This window comes from Cetorhinus maximus, chromosome 24, assembly GCF_964194155.1.
Source record: "Cetorhinus maximus chromosome 24, sCetMax3.hap1.1, whole genome shotgun sequence".
NCBI classification, from domain to species: Eukaryota; Metazoa; Chordata; class Chondrichthyes; order Lamniformes; family Cetorhinidae; genus Cetorhinus; species Cetorhinus maximus.
The window spans coordinates 54604021-54621068 of record NC_135902.1 but is presented as its reverse complement, the minus strand read 5'-3'; the positions used below and the strand labels follow the sequence as shown (position 1 = coordinate 54621068).

General features: G+C 44.9%; 1 protein-coding gene across 2 annotated transcripts in view; it reads left to right on the top strand.

Moving 5' to 3' along the window:
* abcc3 (ATP-binding cassette, sub-family C (CFTR/MRP), member 3) overlaps window positions 1-17048 on the top strand; it is a 104117-nt gene that overhangs the window by 30212 nt on the left and 56857 nt on the right. For both annotated transcript variants that reach the window (XR_013573341.1, XM_078529100.1), the window contains exons 3-11: window positions 719-835; window positions 2933-3070; window positions 4391-4516; window positions 8516-8577; window positions 10365-10496; window positions 10778-10993; window positions 13980-14157; window positions 16000-16161; window positions 16292-16384. Coding sequence is in view for 1 of the 2 variants with exons in the window: in XM_078529100.1 (XP_078385226.1) it covers window positions 719-835; window positions 2933-3070; window positions 4391-4516; window positions 8516-8577; window positions 10365-10496; window positions 10778-10993; window positions 13980-14157; window positions 16000-16161; window positions 16292-16384 (1224 nt within the window). In the remaining variant the exon portion in view is untranslated. The remainder of the gene's footprint in view (window positions 1-718; window positions 836-2932; window positions 3071-4390; window positions 4517-8515; window positions 8578-10364; window positions 10497-10777; window positions 10994-13979; window positions 14158-15999; window positions 16162-16291; window positions 16385-17048) is intronic.

The following is a 17048-nucleotide window of genomic DNA, read 5'->3' as shown; positions in this document are numbered from 1 at the left end:
CAGCCAGAGTGCATTGGAATAGTCAAGTCTAAAGGTAACAAAGGCATGAATGAGAGTTTCAGCAGTAAATGAGAGGAGAGAGGGGCGATGTTACCAAGGTGGAAATAACTAGCTCCTACTTGTTGCCCATCCAGCAGTGGCCTTGGGAACAACTGGTGTCCTGCTTGGGCAAGAGATGTGGTTCCCTTTGGGATACAGGTGGCTCAAAGTGAGATGTCCAATACAGAAGATTGGGATAAACTCAGTCCTCTGTGGCTGACTTGGTAATGTGATACCCTAATGCAGCGGGTAGCTTGTTTCATGAATGGAACATTGAAGCGTCACTGGGAGCGTGGGTACGTCCATCTCATTTGCATCCAGTGCCTAGTCAGCAGATTTACTTCCCAGGGCTGTATGCTGGTAAGCTGTGGCTTTAGCCAGTTGAAGACCAGCAGTTATCCAGGGGCAGGCTGAGGACATTCCCAACTCGCGACCTGTTTTCCTCCTCTGCTTTCAATCAGTGGGATGTGACCTTCAGGGAGGCTGCATTGGGAAAACAGGAAGTGTCCATGTCAATTTCTCAATAGCTCCTGTTGGAACCTTTCACACCTGGCACAACGTGTTTTGTGTGTGTGTGTGCGCGTCGGGCTCTCAGTCACATAGAAACAAATCTTTGTATTATCGGAGTGACCTGTGTTTCTCGCCCATTGTCTAACTGCCAGTTCTCTGTGTTCTGCAGGTCCTTGGGTTGTTGCTGTGGATTGTCTGCTGGTTGGACCTCTTCTTTTCCTTGGCTAAAGTACAAGCATGGGCTGCAGTGTATTTCATCAGCCCTTTGCTGTTGGGAGTCACGATGGTGAGCAGAGCATTACAGAATCCTGTCATTAACACATTTTATGTTGCTATGTGGTTTGCTGTTTGGAATTCACAGCGCTTTAATACTTTTTAAATCTAGCTACACTGACATGTTTGGGTGATTTTCTGGCTCTGCCCTAATTGCCACCCCCCCACCACAATCCCCACATTCAGCCCCAACCCAGCTCCTCAGTGACACAGTAGAAATTGTGAATTTTGCTGCACCAGTAATTGTGATATTTAAATCAGGATTGGATCTGCCCCTTTACACCCTCTGAGCTCCTAATCTGCCTTGACTATTAGGGGAACACCTCAAACCAGGAGCAGCAGGCACTATGTGTCATGTCTGAGTATCGGAACTAACTGTGGCTAGAAGGGCTGTGAAGTGACAGTGGTGAGAGGAAGACCAGAAGAATTGACCCCTCACTTTTCACTGAGGGGAGTCTGGTCTGTCAGCAGCTTGCCCTGCCTCTAGTTTATTTGTATCCTCCTGCACTATGCCTGCAATTGACCAACTGCAACTGAGCTCCTGAAATCCAGCACAGCTTGGTATTGACTTACATACTCCCTCACCTACATGCACCTAATAGCCTTTAGTGAAGGAAACCCGCTCTCCTTCTGACTTCAGTCCTACACCAATGTGATTGATTCTTGAATGCCTCCTGAATTGGACTAGCAGACCCCTGAGATGGTTCACTCGGCTGATTCCTGAAAGGTTAAGCAGCTTGGGCCTATGCTCAAGAAGAATGAGAGGTGATCTGATTGAAACATATAAGATTCTAATGGGGCTTCACAGGGTGGAAACTGAGAGGATGTTTCCCCTCATGGGGGAATCTAGAACTAGGAGGCACAGTTTCAGAATAAGGGGCCTCCCATTTTAGATGGAGATGAGGAGTAATCTCTTCTCTCAGAGGGTCGTTAGTGTTTGGAATTCTGTTCCCCAGAGGGAAATGGAAGCTGGGTCATTGAATTGTTTGAAGGCTGAGTTAGACAGATTTTTGATATACAAGGGAGTCAAAAGGTTATGGGGGGCAGACAGGAATATGGAGTTGAGGCCACAACCAGATCAGCCATGATCGTAATGAATGGCTTAGCAGGCCAGAGGGGCTGAATGGCCTACTCCTGCTCCAATTTCTTATCATCTTATGTTATATCAAACTGCTATAGCAATTCAAGAAGAAAGCCAATCACCTCCTTCTCCAGGCAACTAATGAGGAGTAATAAATAGCAGCCTTAAGAATGATGCCTGTATCGCAAGAATGAACATTAAATCAAAATGTGATTGGGACAAGATAACTCCACCCGATTGGGATAGTGTTTGGTCCTTTCTAGTCTGGACTGGTCAGGTGCATCCTGGCTGGCACACTCAGATAGTTGGAGTGAATTTTACTTTCATGAGGGAGCGCAAGATCAGCTCCCCACAGCCCGTCAACATTTACACAGGAGCAGGAGGAGGCCGTACAGCCCCTCAAACCTGTTACATAGGAACAGAAGGAGGCCATTCAACCCCCTCAAACCTGTTACACAGAACAGGAGGAGGTAATTCAGCCCCTTGAGTCTGCTGCACATCGGATATGATTATGGCTGATCAGCATCTCGAACTCCCATTTCCCCACCATTTTTTCCCTATCCCTGAATGCCTTTCCCAACCAAAATCTTGTCAATCTCAATTTTGCAAATTACAATTGAAACTCAGGTTCCACAGCTTTTTGGGGAGAGAGTTCCAGATTTCCACTATCCTTAGTGTGAAAAGATGCTTCCTGACATCATCTCTGAAAGGTTTGGCTCGAATTTGAAGTTTATGTCCTTGTTCTGTACTGGCCCCCACCGGAGGAAATGGTTCCTTTTCACATTTGAAACATCTCAGTCAGATCACCCATGGAGAATAGCTGAGACAGTTTCAGTCAACACCTGTGGCATCGACATACCTGGGAGAGCTGGTGCCCTGGAGAGAGAAGCGGGTATTCTTAACTCCTCTTTGGGCTGTAAGTCCAGGTGTGAGTCTCTGCAATGAACACCTCGCTGTGGGGTTCTGTTATGGAGCACAGTGATATGGAGGGGAGGCCGTTTCTAACACTAGTCTTTGTTGTGACTTCAGTTACTCGTGACGTTTCTGATCCAGTATGAGAGGTTACGGGGGATCCAGTCCTCTGGAGTGCTGTTCTTCTTCTGGCTGATCACATTGCTTTGTGCTGTGATAACATTCAGGTCGAATATCCTGGTGGCACTCAGTGAGGTAAGCGGGAGAGGGCTGAGGGGCAGCATAAAGTATTCATTGAAATGTCCCCATGAATTTTAAATGGATTAACCTCCTCTATTCGGTGAATGTTACATCATTGCACTCCATATAGCATTGAGGGTGTCAAGGCCACTGACCAGAGATGGATCAATCGTGTGGACAGGAGGAAATGGATGTTCTGGAATTTTGTTCATTTTCCTTTGACAGTCAGTGAGTGTTTATGCAAAACTTTCATGGTAGTGATGACACGGGTGGGGAGGGCTTGTGTGGCCTGTGGGATGAATGGGGCTGATGGGGCCAAGTTACCTCTGCTATCTCGTGCTCTAGTCCAATGGACAGGCTGTCTTTGGGATAATGGTGCCTTCTGATAGGCTTGTCACTGGAACCTGAGATTCTCCCACTTGACTCCTTGATGACCCTTTAAATGGGGAGAAACTTCAGAATGCTTCAGTACAGAGGGACTTGGGTGTCCTCGTGCATGAATCGCTGAAAGCTAGTATGCAGGTACAGCAGGTAATAAGGAAGGCAAATGGAATTTTGGCATTTATTGCTAAAGGAATAGAGTATAAAAATAGGGAAGTGTTGTTGCAACTGTACAAGGCATTGGTGAGGCCGCACCTGGAGTACTGTGCACAGTTTTGGTCCCCTTGCTTGAGGAAGGATGTAGTCGCACTGGAGGCGGTTCAGAGGAGATTCACTAGATTGATTCCAGAGATGCGGGGCTTGTCTTAAGAGGAGAGATTGAGCAGTTTAGGCCTATACTCGCTAGAGTTTAGAAGGATGAGAGTAGATCTAATTGAGGTATGTAAGATGCTAAAGGGGATAGCCAAGGTAGACATGGAGCAGATGTTTCCCCTTGTGGGGCATTCTAGAACGAGAGGCCATAGTTTTAGGCTAAGGGGTGGTAGATTTAAATCAGAGATGAGGAATTACTTTTCTCAAAGGGTCGTGAATCTGTGGAATTCGCTGCCTCAGAGTGCAGTGGATGCCGGGACGCTGAATAAATTGAGGAGATAGACAGATTTTTAATTAGTAATGGGTTGAAAGGTTATAGGGAGAGAGCGGGAAATTGGAGTTGAGGCCGAAATTAGATCAGCCATGATCGTAATGAATGGCGGGGCAGGCTCGAGGGGTTGAATTGCCGACTCCTGCACCTAGTTCTTATGTTCAGCCAGTGTCCTATAGCATCAGGGATGGTCTTGCCTTGGCGCTACAAGCAGTGGGAAAGCAGGTAGCTGGTGCCTAGTTTTAGTGGCTCTGTCCTGAAGTGTGAATGAATTGCTGACTACTTTTCTGTGTATTGTTCTTTCTCTGCAGGGTAGCGTACCTGATGTCTTCCGATTTACCACCTTCTTTATATACTTTGCCTTAGTTCTGATCCAGTTCTTTCTCTGCTGCTTCAGCGAACCTCCTCCATATTTCTCTGCCGCATCATCGGGTGAGGTGAGTCCAACTGCATTTGGCTCTACAGTGCTAAAGTTTACAGTGTCTTCACATCTCTGACACTCATGGTCTTGAAGTCTCCAGTTACCTTAGGACACCTGGAAATTCACTAGCTATGCCTCAAAGCTGTAGGCTGTGACTTGGGGAATAGCACTCTCACTTTTGAATCAAGGTCATGGGTTCAAACCCTACTCCAGAGAGTTGAGCACATAGTCCAGGCTGACATTCACAAGAGGGTCAGTGCTGAGGGAGCTGAGTATTGTGGGAAGGGCAGTGCTGAGGGAGCACTACACTGTCGGAGGGTCATTACTGAGGGAGAGCTACACTGTTAGAAGGTCAGTGCTGAGGGAGCTCAGTATTGTGGGAAGGGCAGTGCTGAGGGAGCATTGCACTGTTGGAAGGGCAGTGATAAGGGATCACTGCACTATCGATGGGTCGTGCTGAGGGTGCTGTCAAAGGTGCCACTTTTCAGATGGACATTGAACCGAGGCAGTGTCTGCCCTGTCAGGTGAATATAAAAATTCCGTGGAATTTCCAAGAAGAGCAGGAGGATTCTCCCTGGTGGCCTGGCCAATATTTATCCCTCAACCAACATCACTAAAACTGTTCAATTGGCCATTTGTCACGTGGTTTTGGGAGCTTGCTGTGCACAAATTGGCAGCTGTATTTAGCTCCATTACAAGAGTTCTTCAAAACCATGACTGGCTTTGGTATGTTAGGGGGTTGTTAGAACTCACACTTATATAGCAATTTTTTTCTCGTAAAGAGTCAGTCAGAATTCCCATTTAAACTGCAGCGTGTGACAATGGGGTTAGATCCTGAGTTTGTGCAAAGGCGTGAACCTTCAATGGAAATAAAAGCGGGAAGAGACATCAAATGGCTGCTGACTCACTGTTGCACAGTAGAGATGTACCCTGTGGTGCACTGAGCCAGCAGCAAAGGCTTTGGTTCCCATCCATCCTTGTTCAGAAGGATCGTAAGAACAGGAGAAGGCCATGCAACCCTTCAGCCTGTCCTGCCCTTCACTTTGATCATGGCTGATCTGTATCCCAACTCTCGAGTATTTGGCTCATCTTGGGATCTCATTTCCATGATTGGAAAAAAGAATTAAATTTGTCTGGGGACTAAAACCTCACTCTATATTTTATAATATATCCTGGCTAATCTATAAAATTATTTTTCTTAAAACTGGACAAAGGCTTTAAACTGACTGAAGCCATGACTGGCTATGACTCATACCAAAGGAATTTTTGGCCTTCAGGACAGCAGCAACCTCGTTATCTCTGAGAATCACAGAAGAATTGAAGAGATGCTAATGCCCCTGTGACTGCAGAGATCAAATCCCCAGGATTTGTACAAAGGCTCTTTACATTTCTAAGGCTAGGCCCCTGGCCAATAGAAATGATCCATCTGTGAGGTCCAGAAAAGGCCCTTAGGATTTGAAATAGATTCACCAAGTATCCCAGAATTAAATAGGGACCAAAGAAGCCCTAGAGTCAAGGAAATAAATAGTGAGGGAGATGCCATACGTAGCTGAAGAGCCTGAAGGAAGGCAGGCTATTAAGCCGGGAAAGGAAAAGGGCAAGGACTTGCCTGAAGTATAGCTAGCAGAAACTTTTTCTGACATTAAATAGGGACCAAGGGAATTCCCAAACCGTTAAGCAGATGGGGAGTGAGATGCTCCCCCCAGTCGAAAAGGGGAATTTAGACCTCTAGCCCCGAACAGACAGACGCCCCCCCACCCCGACACAGATGAATTTTGAATCATCCTGTCACCTAAACTTCCAACAAAATAAAATTGCAGCAGGGAAGTGCCATTGCCCTTGCCAGCTGTGTATCTGACGTGCTAGTATCGATGAGAGAATGCATGTATATTTCTTCTCTTCCTATTTTCCCTTCTTAAGACCTGAGGTGGTGAGGGCTATCAGGGGGCTAAGATCTCACTCTATATTTTTTATAAAATATCATCCTGGTTAATCTATAAAATTGCTTTTCTTAAAACTTGATAAAGGCTTTAAATTGAGTGAAGCCATGACTGGCTATGACTCACACCAAAGGAATTTTTGGCCTTCAGAACAGCAGCAACCTCATTATCTCCAAAGAGGTGCTAATGCCCCTGTGACTGCAGAGATCAAATCCCCAGGACTTGTACATAGGCCCTTTACTTTTCTAAGGCCAGGCCTTTTCCCAGACCTCTAAGCTCGGAACTTATTAATGATTGAAACTTTAACTCGAGAATCCAGACCAGGAATATAGAAGTTGGAGTCACGTCACTTTATTGCCCATCCCGAATTGCCCTTGTTCAGAGGACGTTTAATGGACGTTTAAGAGTCAATCACATTGCTGTGGGTCTGGAGTCACGTGTAGGCCAGATTTCCTTCCCTAAAGGACATTGGTGAACCAGATGGGTTTTTACAACAATCAATAATGGTTTCATGGTCATTATAAGACTTTTATTTCCAGATTTTTATTGAACTCAAATTCCACCATTTGCTGTGGCGGATTCAAACCTGGGTTCCCAGAGCATTACCCTTGGTCTCTGGATTACTAGTCCAGTGACAATACCACTACGCCATTGCCTCCCCCCAGATATGACACCTCTCCCCAGGTATGACACCTCTCCAAGCTGCTAGAACCTGTAATATTGCGGTGTGGAGCTGAAAAAAGGCAGAGTGCCATTTTCCATCTAGCAGGCAGCAGCAGAAAAAAGGGCTCTGGCCAGGTTTTTGAATATCTGGCTCACCACCTACACTGTTTATTACTGGAACTTCTAAACTTCTGTACCAGTGCCTACAAGACTAATTCATCGCTATCTGCCTCTCCCATTATGGATGTCATCGCTACTGAAAAAGTGGATTACCCAGCATCAGCTTCAGCCTGTTAACCTCTAAAGAAATGCACTATTGGACTTTTGATTCTGAACTCACATGAAACAATAATTCTTATTTTGTCTGTGGTCTTTGTCTTGTACCTCTTTTTGTTCTCTATCCCACCTTTATTGTATAAATGAAAAGTAGGCCATGTTGACCCCCTCCTCTCGCATTTGACTGTGCGCAAATAAATTAACGCTTTTAGTTCATCCTATCTTGAGTTTGCTGTGGTACTATTAATAGAGAATTGGATCACACCAAAACTGAGGGGTTGGGGAAATTCACCATCGCTTATTAGGGGGGGGGGAAATCAGAAATCAAAAACACTTTTCTGTTTATGGATGGGTGGTGAGAGGAGAAATCGGGGCTGTTTAAATTAAACCCCCTTCTGTCTGTAACAAATTGATGGGAGTTTAATGTTTGGATTTGCATATATCTAGTATCTGCTCAATCTGATTGCCAAATTTTACTGTGGCTGTGGAGCAGCCCAACTGGATAGGTAAGAGTGAAGCTGATCTCCAGCTTCTAATCACCCAGTGTTAACAACATTATAAAGTTTTCACATTGTGCTAAATTGTTAATGTGTCAGTGCACAGGATTGTGTCAATCCCTGCTGTATTATTAGATTATTTAACTGGAAGGTTATAAATTAATCTGTATTTACTGGAATGATACCATGGATGAGAGACTTGAATCTGGGGTTCTTCTTTTAAAGCAGTGAAGTTTTAGGTTTAGATTTACTTTAAAGTCATGAAGGAAAATGAGGAAAACTGACGGGTGGGTTGGAACCTGGAAAAAGTAGATATAAGGTGATGGGCAAAAGAAGCAGAGGCAACATGAGGAAAAACATTTTTTATGTAAATACAGAAAGTTGTAATGACCTGAAAAGGCTGTGAAGACAGATTTGATAATAACTTAAAAGAAATGTAATTAATATTTGAAAGGAGAAACTTCCAGTACTATAGGAAAAGAGCATAGCTGTCCTACTAACTGAATAGTTCTTTCAAAGTGTTGGTACAGGCATGATTGATGAATGGCCTCCTTCTGTGCTGTATCATTTTATGAATTCCAATTTAGAGGAGATGAAACCGACTGAAGGATTGACCAACCCTTTCCTTATTTACTACAGAATCCCTGCCCCGAACTGAGTGCTGGATTCCTCTCTAGGCTGACCTTCTGGTGGTTTACTGGGTGAGTGGTCTCTCCCTCATTACTTCAGCAGTCAAACGGTCCTCATAAAAAGATGGATATTTCCCCCTGCGGTTCTGTACAGCGCCTGACATCAGACTCCTGGATCACCTGAGGACATTCCTGATAAATGAAAAGGTTCCTCAACTATCCCCCCCACCACCACCCAATTATGTAGTAATCCCTCTCCACTATCGTCCAACTGGGTGGGACTGCTCTCTCCACTTTCTTATTGATTTAATCATAGCCACAGAATCACTTGCAATGGTTTCTCTTCCTGCTCCCACACCATTACCTCTGGTGTCCCCCAAGGATCAATCCTTGGACCCTCCCATTTCTTATCTACATGCTGCCCCTCAACGACACCATCCAAAAGCACAGTGTTTGTTTTCATACGTACGCTGATGATGCTCAGCTCAACCTCACTATCATCTCTCTTGACTCCCCTAGTCTCTCTAAATTATCGACTGCTTATCTGATATCTAGTAGTGGATGAGCAGAAATTTCCTCCAATTAAATATTAGGAATTCCAAAGTTATTGTTTTCTATCTCTGCTCCAGCTCCATTCCCTGTCTTCTGACTCCATCTCTCTCCCTGGCAACAGTCTGAGACTAAACCAATATGTCCGTAATCTTGGTGTCATAGTTGATCCCAAGGTGAACTTCCAAACACATATTCTATTTCTACTTCTGTAACATCGCCCGACTCCACCCCGCCTCAGCTCATCTGCTGCTAAAACCTTCATCCATGCCCTTGTTCACTCCAGGCTCAGTGCTCACCTGGCTGACCTCCCACTTTCTAACCTCCATAAACTTAAGCTCATCCAAAACTCTGCTGCCCATATTCTAACTCGCACCAAATTCCTGTTCACCCGTCACCCTTGGCTCCCAGTTAAGCAATATCTTGATTTTAAAATTCTCCTTTTTTGTTTTCAAATTCTTCCATGTTTTCTGTAATCTGTTAGAGCTCTACAAGCCTTCAAGATCCCTCAAGTTCACTGCACTCCATTCTGGCCCCTTGCACATCCTGAATTTTATTCACTCCTCCTTTGGTGACCATGCCTTCAGTTGCCTGGATCCAGACTCTGGAATTTCCTCTCTAAACCTCTCCATCTCTTTCCTCCTTTAAGAGGCTCCTTAAAATGGATCTCTTTGACTGAATTTTTGGTCATTTGACCTATTATCTCTTTATGTAATCTAGGGTCAAATTTTGTTTGATAATGTTCCAATGATGCATTTTGGAACATTTTATTATGTGAAAGGTGTTGTATAAATGCAAGTTGTTGGTACAAACCACTCATTGGGCTGATTGGTCAATAAGCCACTTTGACTGCTGCTAGCAAGCCCATACCTAGGATCTGCACATGGGTTGCCCAGGATGAACGGACAGTTAAGGGCTTGTTTCTCATGTCCCCTGGAAATCAGGAATCAGTATGTAGCAACCCAGGCTCCAGCCCATGTTCTACAGTTGGTGATCTGTCAATCAGGCTGACTGTGAAGGAGGTCGCTGAACCTGGTTGGACATCACTCTGGTTACATCGCTGCAGTTTAGGGGAGGGTTAACCCCCTATGGATCAAATCCACTGATCAGTCCCTCTCAGCACAAAGGGTGAATATAAGGGTAAATGTTCAGCTAATTGAAATCAGCCTTGATAGGAATTGACTGTAGTTTGGTAATGGTTCAATGAGAGTGTGCCTACTTGTGTCTCTGTATTTGAATGCAGTGTCCATCTCTGTCTCACGCTCTCTCTGTGCCTCTCTGCATCTTGTGCTCTCTCTCACTATCCACAGAATGGCAATACAGGGTTACAAGCACCCCCTGGAGGACAAAGATCTCTGGTCATTGAACAAAGAGGACAGGTCAGATGTTGTAGTGCCGAAACTACTCAAAGAGTGGGAGAAAGAGAAGCAGAACACAAGGAGGTAACAATAACTACCCCCCCCACACAAAAACCTACAACCCACCCCCTCCCCCTCTTTTACTGGTAACAAGCAACTTATACATAGAATGACAGACAGACAGGAGTGAGTTACAGACTGGAATCTAATCGAGGGGTTCGGGGTGGTTTATATATAGAATAACAGATACCTGGGAGTGACTTACAGACTGGAATCTAATCGAGAAGTTGGGTATGGTTGATGTTTTGTGATTTGATACTGGCCAACGGTGAGTAATTACATGTTTTCTGTGTCTGCTTTACCAGGAAACAGGAAGTCTTGTACACCAAATGCCCTCCCACATATAACAACATGGATGGGGAGCCCCATGAAGCTGAAGTCCTCTTTCCCAGCAAGGACGACCAGAAGAAGCCTTCATTCCTCATAGCCCTGTGCAAAACCTTTGCTCCATACTTCCTCATGGGATCGGCACTGAAGCTGTGCCAGGACCTGCTGTCTTTCGTCAACCCCCAACTTCTCAAGTATGAAGTTTATGCACTGAAGGGAATTTATTAAATGTTTTTCATAGTGTAAATTCTCCCTAGATCCTGCCTGAAATACAGGGTTCAATTTTAACCTGCTGCACCCACAGCAAACTGCAGGCTTGAACCCAGCTTATATCCCAACCCCATCTTTGTTTCATTTGAGGTATAAAGTAGGTGCTTGACCCTAACTTCTGAGTTTTTCACTGAGGGAAGAGGCTGACAGAAGGGCAATGGAATTTAGCTGCTTTGAGTCATAGAGTCGTAGAGGTACAGAAAAAGGCCCTTCGGCCCATCGAGTCTGCACCGGTCAAACAAGTACCTAACTATTCTAATCCCATTTTCCAGCACTAGGCCCATAGCCTTGTATGCCATGGCATCGCAAGTGCACATCCAAATACTTCTTAAATATTATGAGGGTTTCTGCCTCTACCACCCTTTCAGGCAGTAAGTTCCAGATTCCCACCACCCTCTGGGTGAAAACTTCTGCCTCACATTCCCTCTAAACCCTCTTGCCCTTTATCTTAAATCTATGTCCCCTGGTTATTGATCCCTCCACCAAGGGGAAAAGTTCCTTCCTATCTACCCTATCTACACCCCTCATAATTTTATACACCTCAATCATGTCCCCGTTCAATCTCCTCTGCTCCAGGGAAAATAACCCCAGTCTATCCAGTCTCTCCTCATAATTAAAACTCTCCAGCCCAGGCAACATTCTGGTAAATCTCCTCTGCACTCTCTATAGTGCAATCACATCCTTCCTATAATGCGGATTCCAGAACTGCACGCAATACTCTAGCTGTGGCCTAACCAGCGTTTTATACAGTTCCAGCATAACCTCCCTGCTCTTATATTCTATGCCACGGCTAATAAAGGCAAGTATCCCATATGCCTTCTTAACCACCTTATCTACCTGTCCTGCTACCTTAAGGGACTGGTGTACATCACACCAAGGTCCCTCTGATCCTCGGTACTTCTCAGGGTCCTGCCATTCATCATGTATTCCCGTGCCTTGTTTGTCCTGCCCAAGTGCATCACCTCACACTTAGTACGATTAAATTCCATTTGCCACTGATCAGCCCATCTGACCAACCCGTCTATATCCTCCTGTAATCTAAGACTATCCTCCTCACTATTTACCACCCCACCAATTTTCATGTCACCCGTGAACTTACTGATCAACCCTCCTACATTCAAGTCTAAATCGTTTATATACACCACAAACAGCAAGGGACCCAATACCGATCCCTGTGGAACCCCAATGGACACAAGCATCCATTCACAAAAACACCCCTCAACCATCACCCTCTGCTTCCTGCCACTCAGCCAATTCTGGATCCAATTTGCCACATTGCCTTGGATCCCATGGGCTCTTACCTTCATTATCAGTGTCCCATGCGGGATCTTATCAAAAGCCTTGCTGAAGCCAAGGAAGACTACGTCAAAGGCATTGCCCTCATCTACACATCTGGTCACCTCTTTGAAAAATTCACTCAAATTGGTCAGACATGACCTCCCCTGAACAAAACCATGCCGACTGTCCTTGATTAATCCCTGCCTCTCCAAGTGTAGATTAATTCTGTCCCTCAGAATTGCTTCCAAAAGTCTCTCTTCCCCCCCCCCCCCCAACCACCACCACCAACTGAGGTTAGACTGACTGGCCTATAGTTCCCTGGTTTATCCCTTCCTCCCTCCTTGAATAATGGTACCACATTGGCTGTCCTCCAGTCCTCTGGCACCTTTCCTTTGGCCAGAGAGGTATTGAAAATTATTGCCAGCGTCCCTGCTATCTCCTCCCTTGCCTCACTCAACAGCCTGGGATACATTTCATCCGGGCCTGGAGATTTATCTACTTTTAAGCCTGTCAGCCCACTTAGAACCTCCTCCCTTTCTATGTTAATTTATTTAATTATATCACAGTCCTTCTGCCTGATTTCCATACCCATGTCGTCCCTCTCACTTGTGAACACTGACACAAAGTATTCATTTAGAATCCTACCTACATCCTCTGGCTCCACACACAAATTACCACTATGGTCCTTAATGGGCCCCACTCTTTCCCTAGTTATCCTTTTACTCTTAATGTACTTGTAAAATAACTTTGGACTTTCCTTTATTTTACCTGCCAGTGTTGTTCCATGCCCCCTTTTTGCTTTTTTAATTTCGCCCCCCCTACACATTCTATATTCCTCTAGGGCTTCTGCTGTTTTAAGCCCTCGGTATCCGCCATTAGCTTCCCTTTTTCTCTTTATCCAATCCTGTATATCCCTCGACATCTAGGGTTCCCTGGGTTTGTTGGTCCCACCCTTTGTCTTTACTGGAATATGTTGGCCCTGTACTCTCCCTATTTCCTTCTTGAATGAATCCCACTGCTCTGATGCAGATTTACCTAAAAGTAGCTGCTCCCAGTCCACTCTGGCCAAATCATATCTGATCTTATTAAAATTGGCCTTCCCCCAATTTAGAACTCTGATTTCTGGCCCATCCTTGTCCTTTTCCATAACAACCTTGAATCTAACAGATTTATGATCACTATCTGCAAAATGCTTCCCCATTGATACTTCTACCACTTGCCTGGCTTCATTCCCTAAAATTAAGTCCAGGACCGCCCCCTCTCTTGTAGGACCTTCTACATACTGGCTTAAAAAGCTCTCCTGGATGCATTTTAAGAATTCCGCTCCCTCTAAACTTATCACACTATGACTAACCCAGTTAATGTTGGGGAAGTTGAAATCCCCCACTATTACTACCCTGCCATTTTTACACTTCTCTGAAATTTGTCTACATATCTGCTCTTCTATTTCTCTCTGACTGTTGGGGGGGCAGTAGTACACTCCCAGTAATGTGATTGCTCCTTTTTTGTTTTTCAGTTCTTTGAGTTTAAAAGAAGTATTATATGTAAAGAGAAGGTGAGCTGATTCTCTGTTCTGCAGTTGCTGACTCTGCTTCAGTTCCTGACACACTCTCCTGTTTTTTTTACACCCAGCATGTTGATTTCCTTCATAAATGACCCACACGCCAAGACCTGGTGGGGATACAGCATCTCATTCTTGATGTTCTTCTCTGCCGCCTTGCAGACTCTCATCCTCCACCAGCACTTCCAGTATTGCTTTGTAACTGGCATGCGACTCCGGACTGCAATCGTTGGAGCCATATACCGCAAGGTGAGAGAACCACAGATTTTTTTAGATGGTGCAGTGGTTATTTTACTGGGCTAATAATCCAGAGATCATAATTCAAATCTCATATTAGCCAGTTTGAAAATTTGAATTCAGCCTAATAACCCAATCAGGAAATTAAAAAGGTGGAATCTGTAAAAGTGAACAGGAAGCTGTGGAACCATCAGAAAAATACAGTGGGGTCACTAATAACCTTCAGTGACTTCAGCGCAATTTAGCAGATGATGCACTGGGTGTGGATGGGACCAGGCTCAGCTCCAGTTCTCAAAATCCTGTTGACAGATTATCTGGTCATTATCACATTGTCATTGTGGGAGCTTGCTGTGCAAAAATTGGCTGTCATGTTTCCTACAATAAAACAGATGCTACACTTCCAAAGTACTGCATTGGCTGTAAAATGCTTTGAGAGGTTCTGTGGTCATGAATATATAAGTGCAAGTCTTTTTTTTATTCTTCTTGTAACTATGCTCCAGTGAGTGTCAATGTCTGTAGAACCCATACACTGGGTACAAAATTGACTCATTTGCAGGAAACAAAGGGCAATGTTTGCTGGGTGTTTTTGTGACTGGAAGGCTGTTTCCAGTTGGGTTCTGCAGGGCTCAGTACTTGATTCCCATGCCTTTTGTGGTATATATTAATGATTTGTACTTAAATGTAGGGGGCATAATTAAGAAGTTTTCAGACAACACAAAAATTGACTGTGCGTTTGATAGCGAGGAGGGTAGCTGTAGACTGCAGGAAGATATCAATGGACTGGTCAGGTGGGCAGAAAAGTAGCAAATGGAATTCAACCCCGGAAGTGTGGGGTGATGCATTTGGGGAGGTCAAACAAAGCAAATGAATATACAATCAATGGGAGAATACTGAGAGGTGTAGAGGAAGTGAGGGACCTTAGAGTGAATGTCCACAGATCCCTGAAGGTAGCAGGACAGGTCGATATGGTGATTAAGTCACATGGAATACTTTCCTTTATTAGCTGAGGCATAGAATATAAAAGCAGGGCGGTTAAGCTGGAACTATATAAAACACTTGTTAAGCTACAACATGAGTACTGTGTGCAGTTCTGGTCACCTCATAACAGAAAAGATGTAATTGCACTAGTGAGGGTACAGAGGAGATTTACGAGGATATTGCCAGGATTGGAAAAGTGCAGCTATGAGGAAAGATTGGATAGACTGGGGTTGTTTTCCTTGGAGCAGAGGAGGCTGAGAGGATATTTGATTGAGATGTACAAAATTGTAAGGGGCCTGGATAGAGTGGATGGGAAGGACCTATTTACCTTAGCAGAGAGGTGAATGAATAGGGGGCATAGATTTAAAGTGATTGGTAGAGGGATTAGAAGGGAGATGACATTTTTCACCCTGAGGGTTGTATGGGTCTGATACTCGCTGCCTGAAAGGGTAGTAGAGGCAGAAACCCTCAACTCATTTAAATGGTGTCTGGATATGCACCTGAAGTCCCGTAACCTCCAGGGCTACAGACCAAGTGTGGGAAAATGGGGTTAGGCTGGGGGGGCTCGTTTTTTAGGTGGTACAGACATGATGGCAGAGTGGCGTCCTTCAGTGCCATAAAATTTTCTACATTTTCTAAATTTTCTAGGGAGGAATGAATGTGCAGGGATGTAGGGAAAGGGCAGGGGAGTGGCAGTAGGTGAATTGCTCCTTAGGAGAGCCAGCACAGACATGATGGGCAAAATGGCCGCCTTCTGTGCTGTAGTGATTCTATGAGAATTAGTGCTCTCAGGAGCAGAAGGGTGTGATTAGGGCATGGTGCTGAATATGAAGAATTCTTGTTAAGTGTGGGGTTATTTGAATTTTATTTTTTCAGTCTTTGGTCATCACTAACTCAGCCAAACGTTCGTCCACCGTTGGGGAGATTGTGAACTTGATGTCAGTGGATGCTCAGAGATTCATGGACCTCACCAGCTTCCTGAACATGCTGTGGTCAGCCCCACTCCAGATCTGTTTGGCTCTCTACTTCCTGTGGCAGGTACCTCCTTTCCCAATTCTACACAAGTGGTAAAATGTTGTGGTCTTCAGATGGGCAGCCAAGAGAAGAAGTTTGGGTTTGATCATTGGAGAGATGTAAGCACTAATGTGGTCTCTGTGTCCTTTCCCAGTACCTGGGCCCTTCCATTCTGGCTGGCCTTGCAGTGATGATTCTGCTGATCCCATTCAACGCAGTGGTTGCCATGAAAAGCCGAAGTTTTCAGGTATGTAAGGAGAAAAATACTTCCTCACTCCTCTCTCTTTCCTTAATTCCTCTCCCTTCCTTCACTTGCAATACTTCTCTGTCCATTGTTTATGAACCTTTCACTCACCCATTTATTCCCTCAATGTTTCTCTTTCAATCTCACTTACTCCCTCCCTCTTTCCTTCACTTCCCCCTGTCCATTCCTCTGTTCTGGAATAGGGGGTCATTGTTGTAGTCCATGTGGTATAGTTACACCCACAGTGCTGTTAGGGAGTTCCAGGATTTTGACCGAACAACAGTGAAGGAACGGCAGTATTTATATGGCTGGTCCAGTTCAGTTTCTGGTCAATGGTAACCCCCAGGATGTTGATAATCGGGGATTCAGTGATGGTAATGCCATTGAATGTCAAGGGGTGATGGTTAGATTCTCTCTTCCTGGAGATGGTCATTGCCTGGCACTTGTATGGCGCAAATGTTACTTGCCACTTGTCAGCCCAAGCCTGGATATTGGTCCAGGTCTTGCTGCATTTGGACATGGACTGCTTCAGTATCTGAGGATTCGTGAATGGTGCTGAACATTATGCAATCATCAGAGAACATCCCCACTTCTGACCTTATGATGGAAGGAAGGTCATTGATGAAGCAGTTGAAGATGGTTCGGCCAAGGACACTACCCTGAGGAA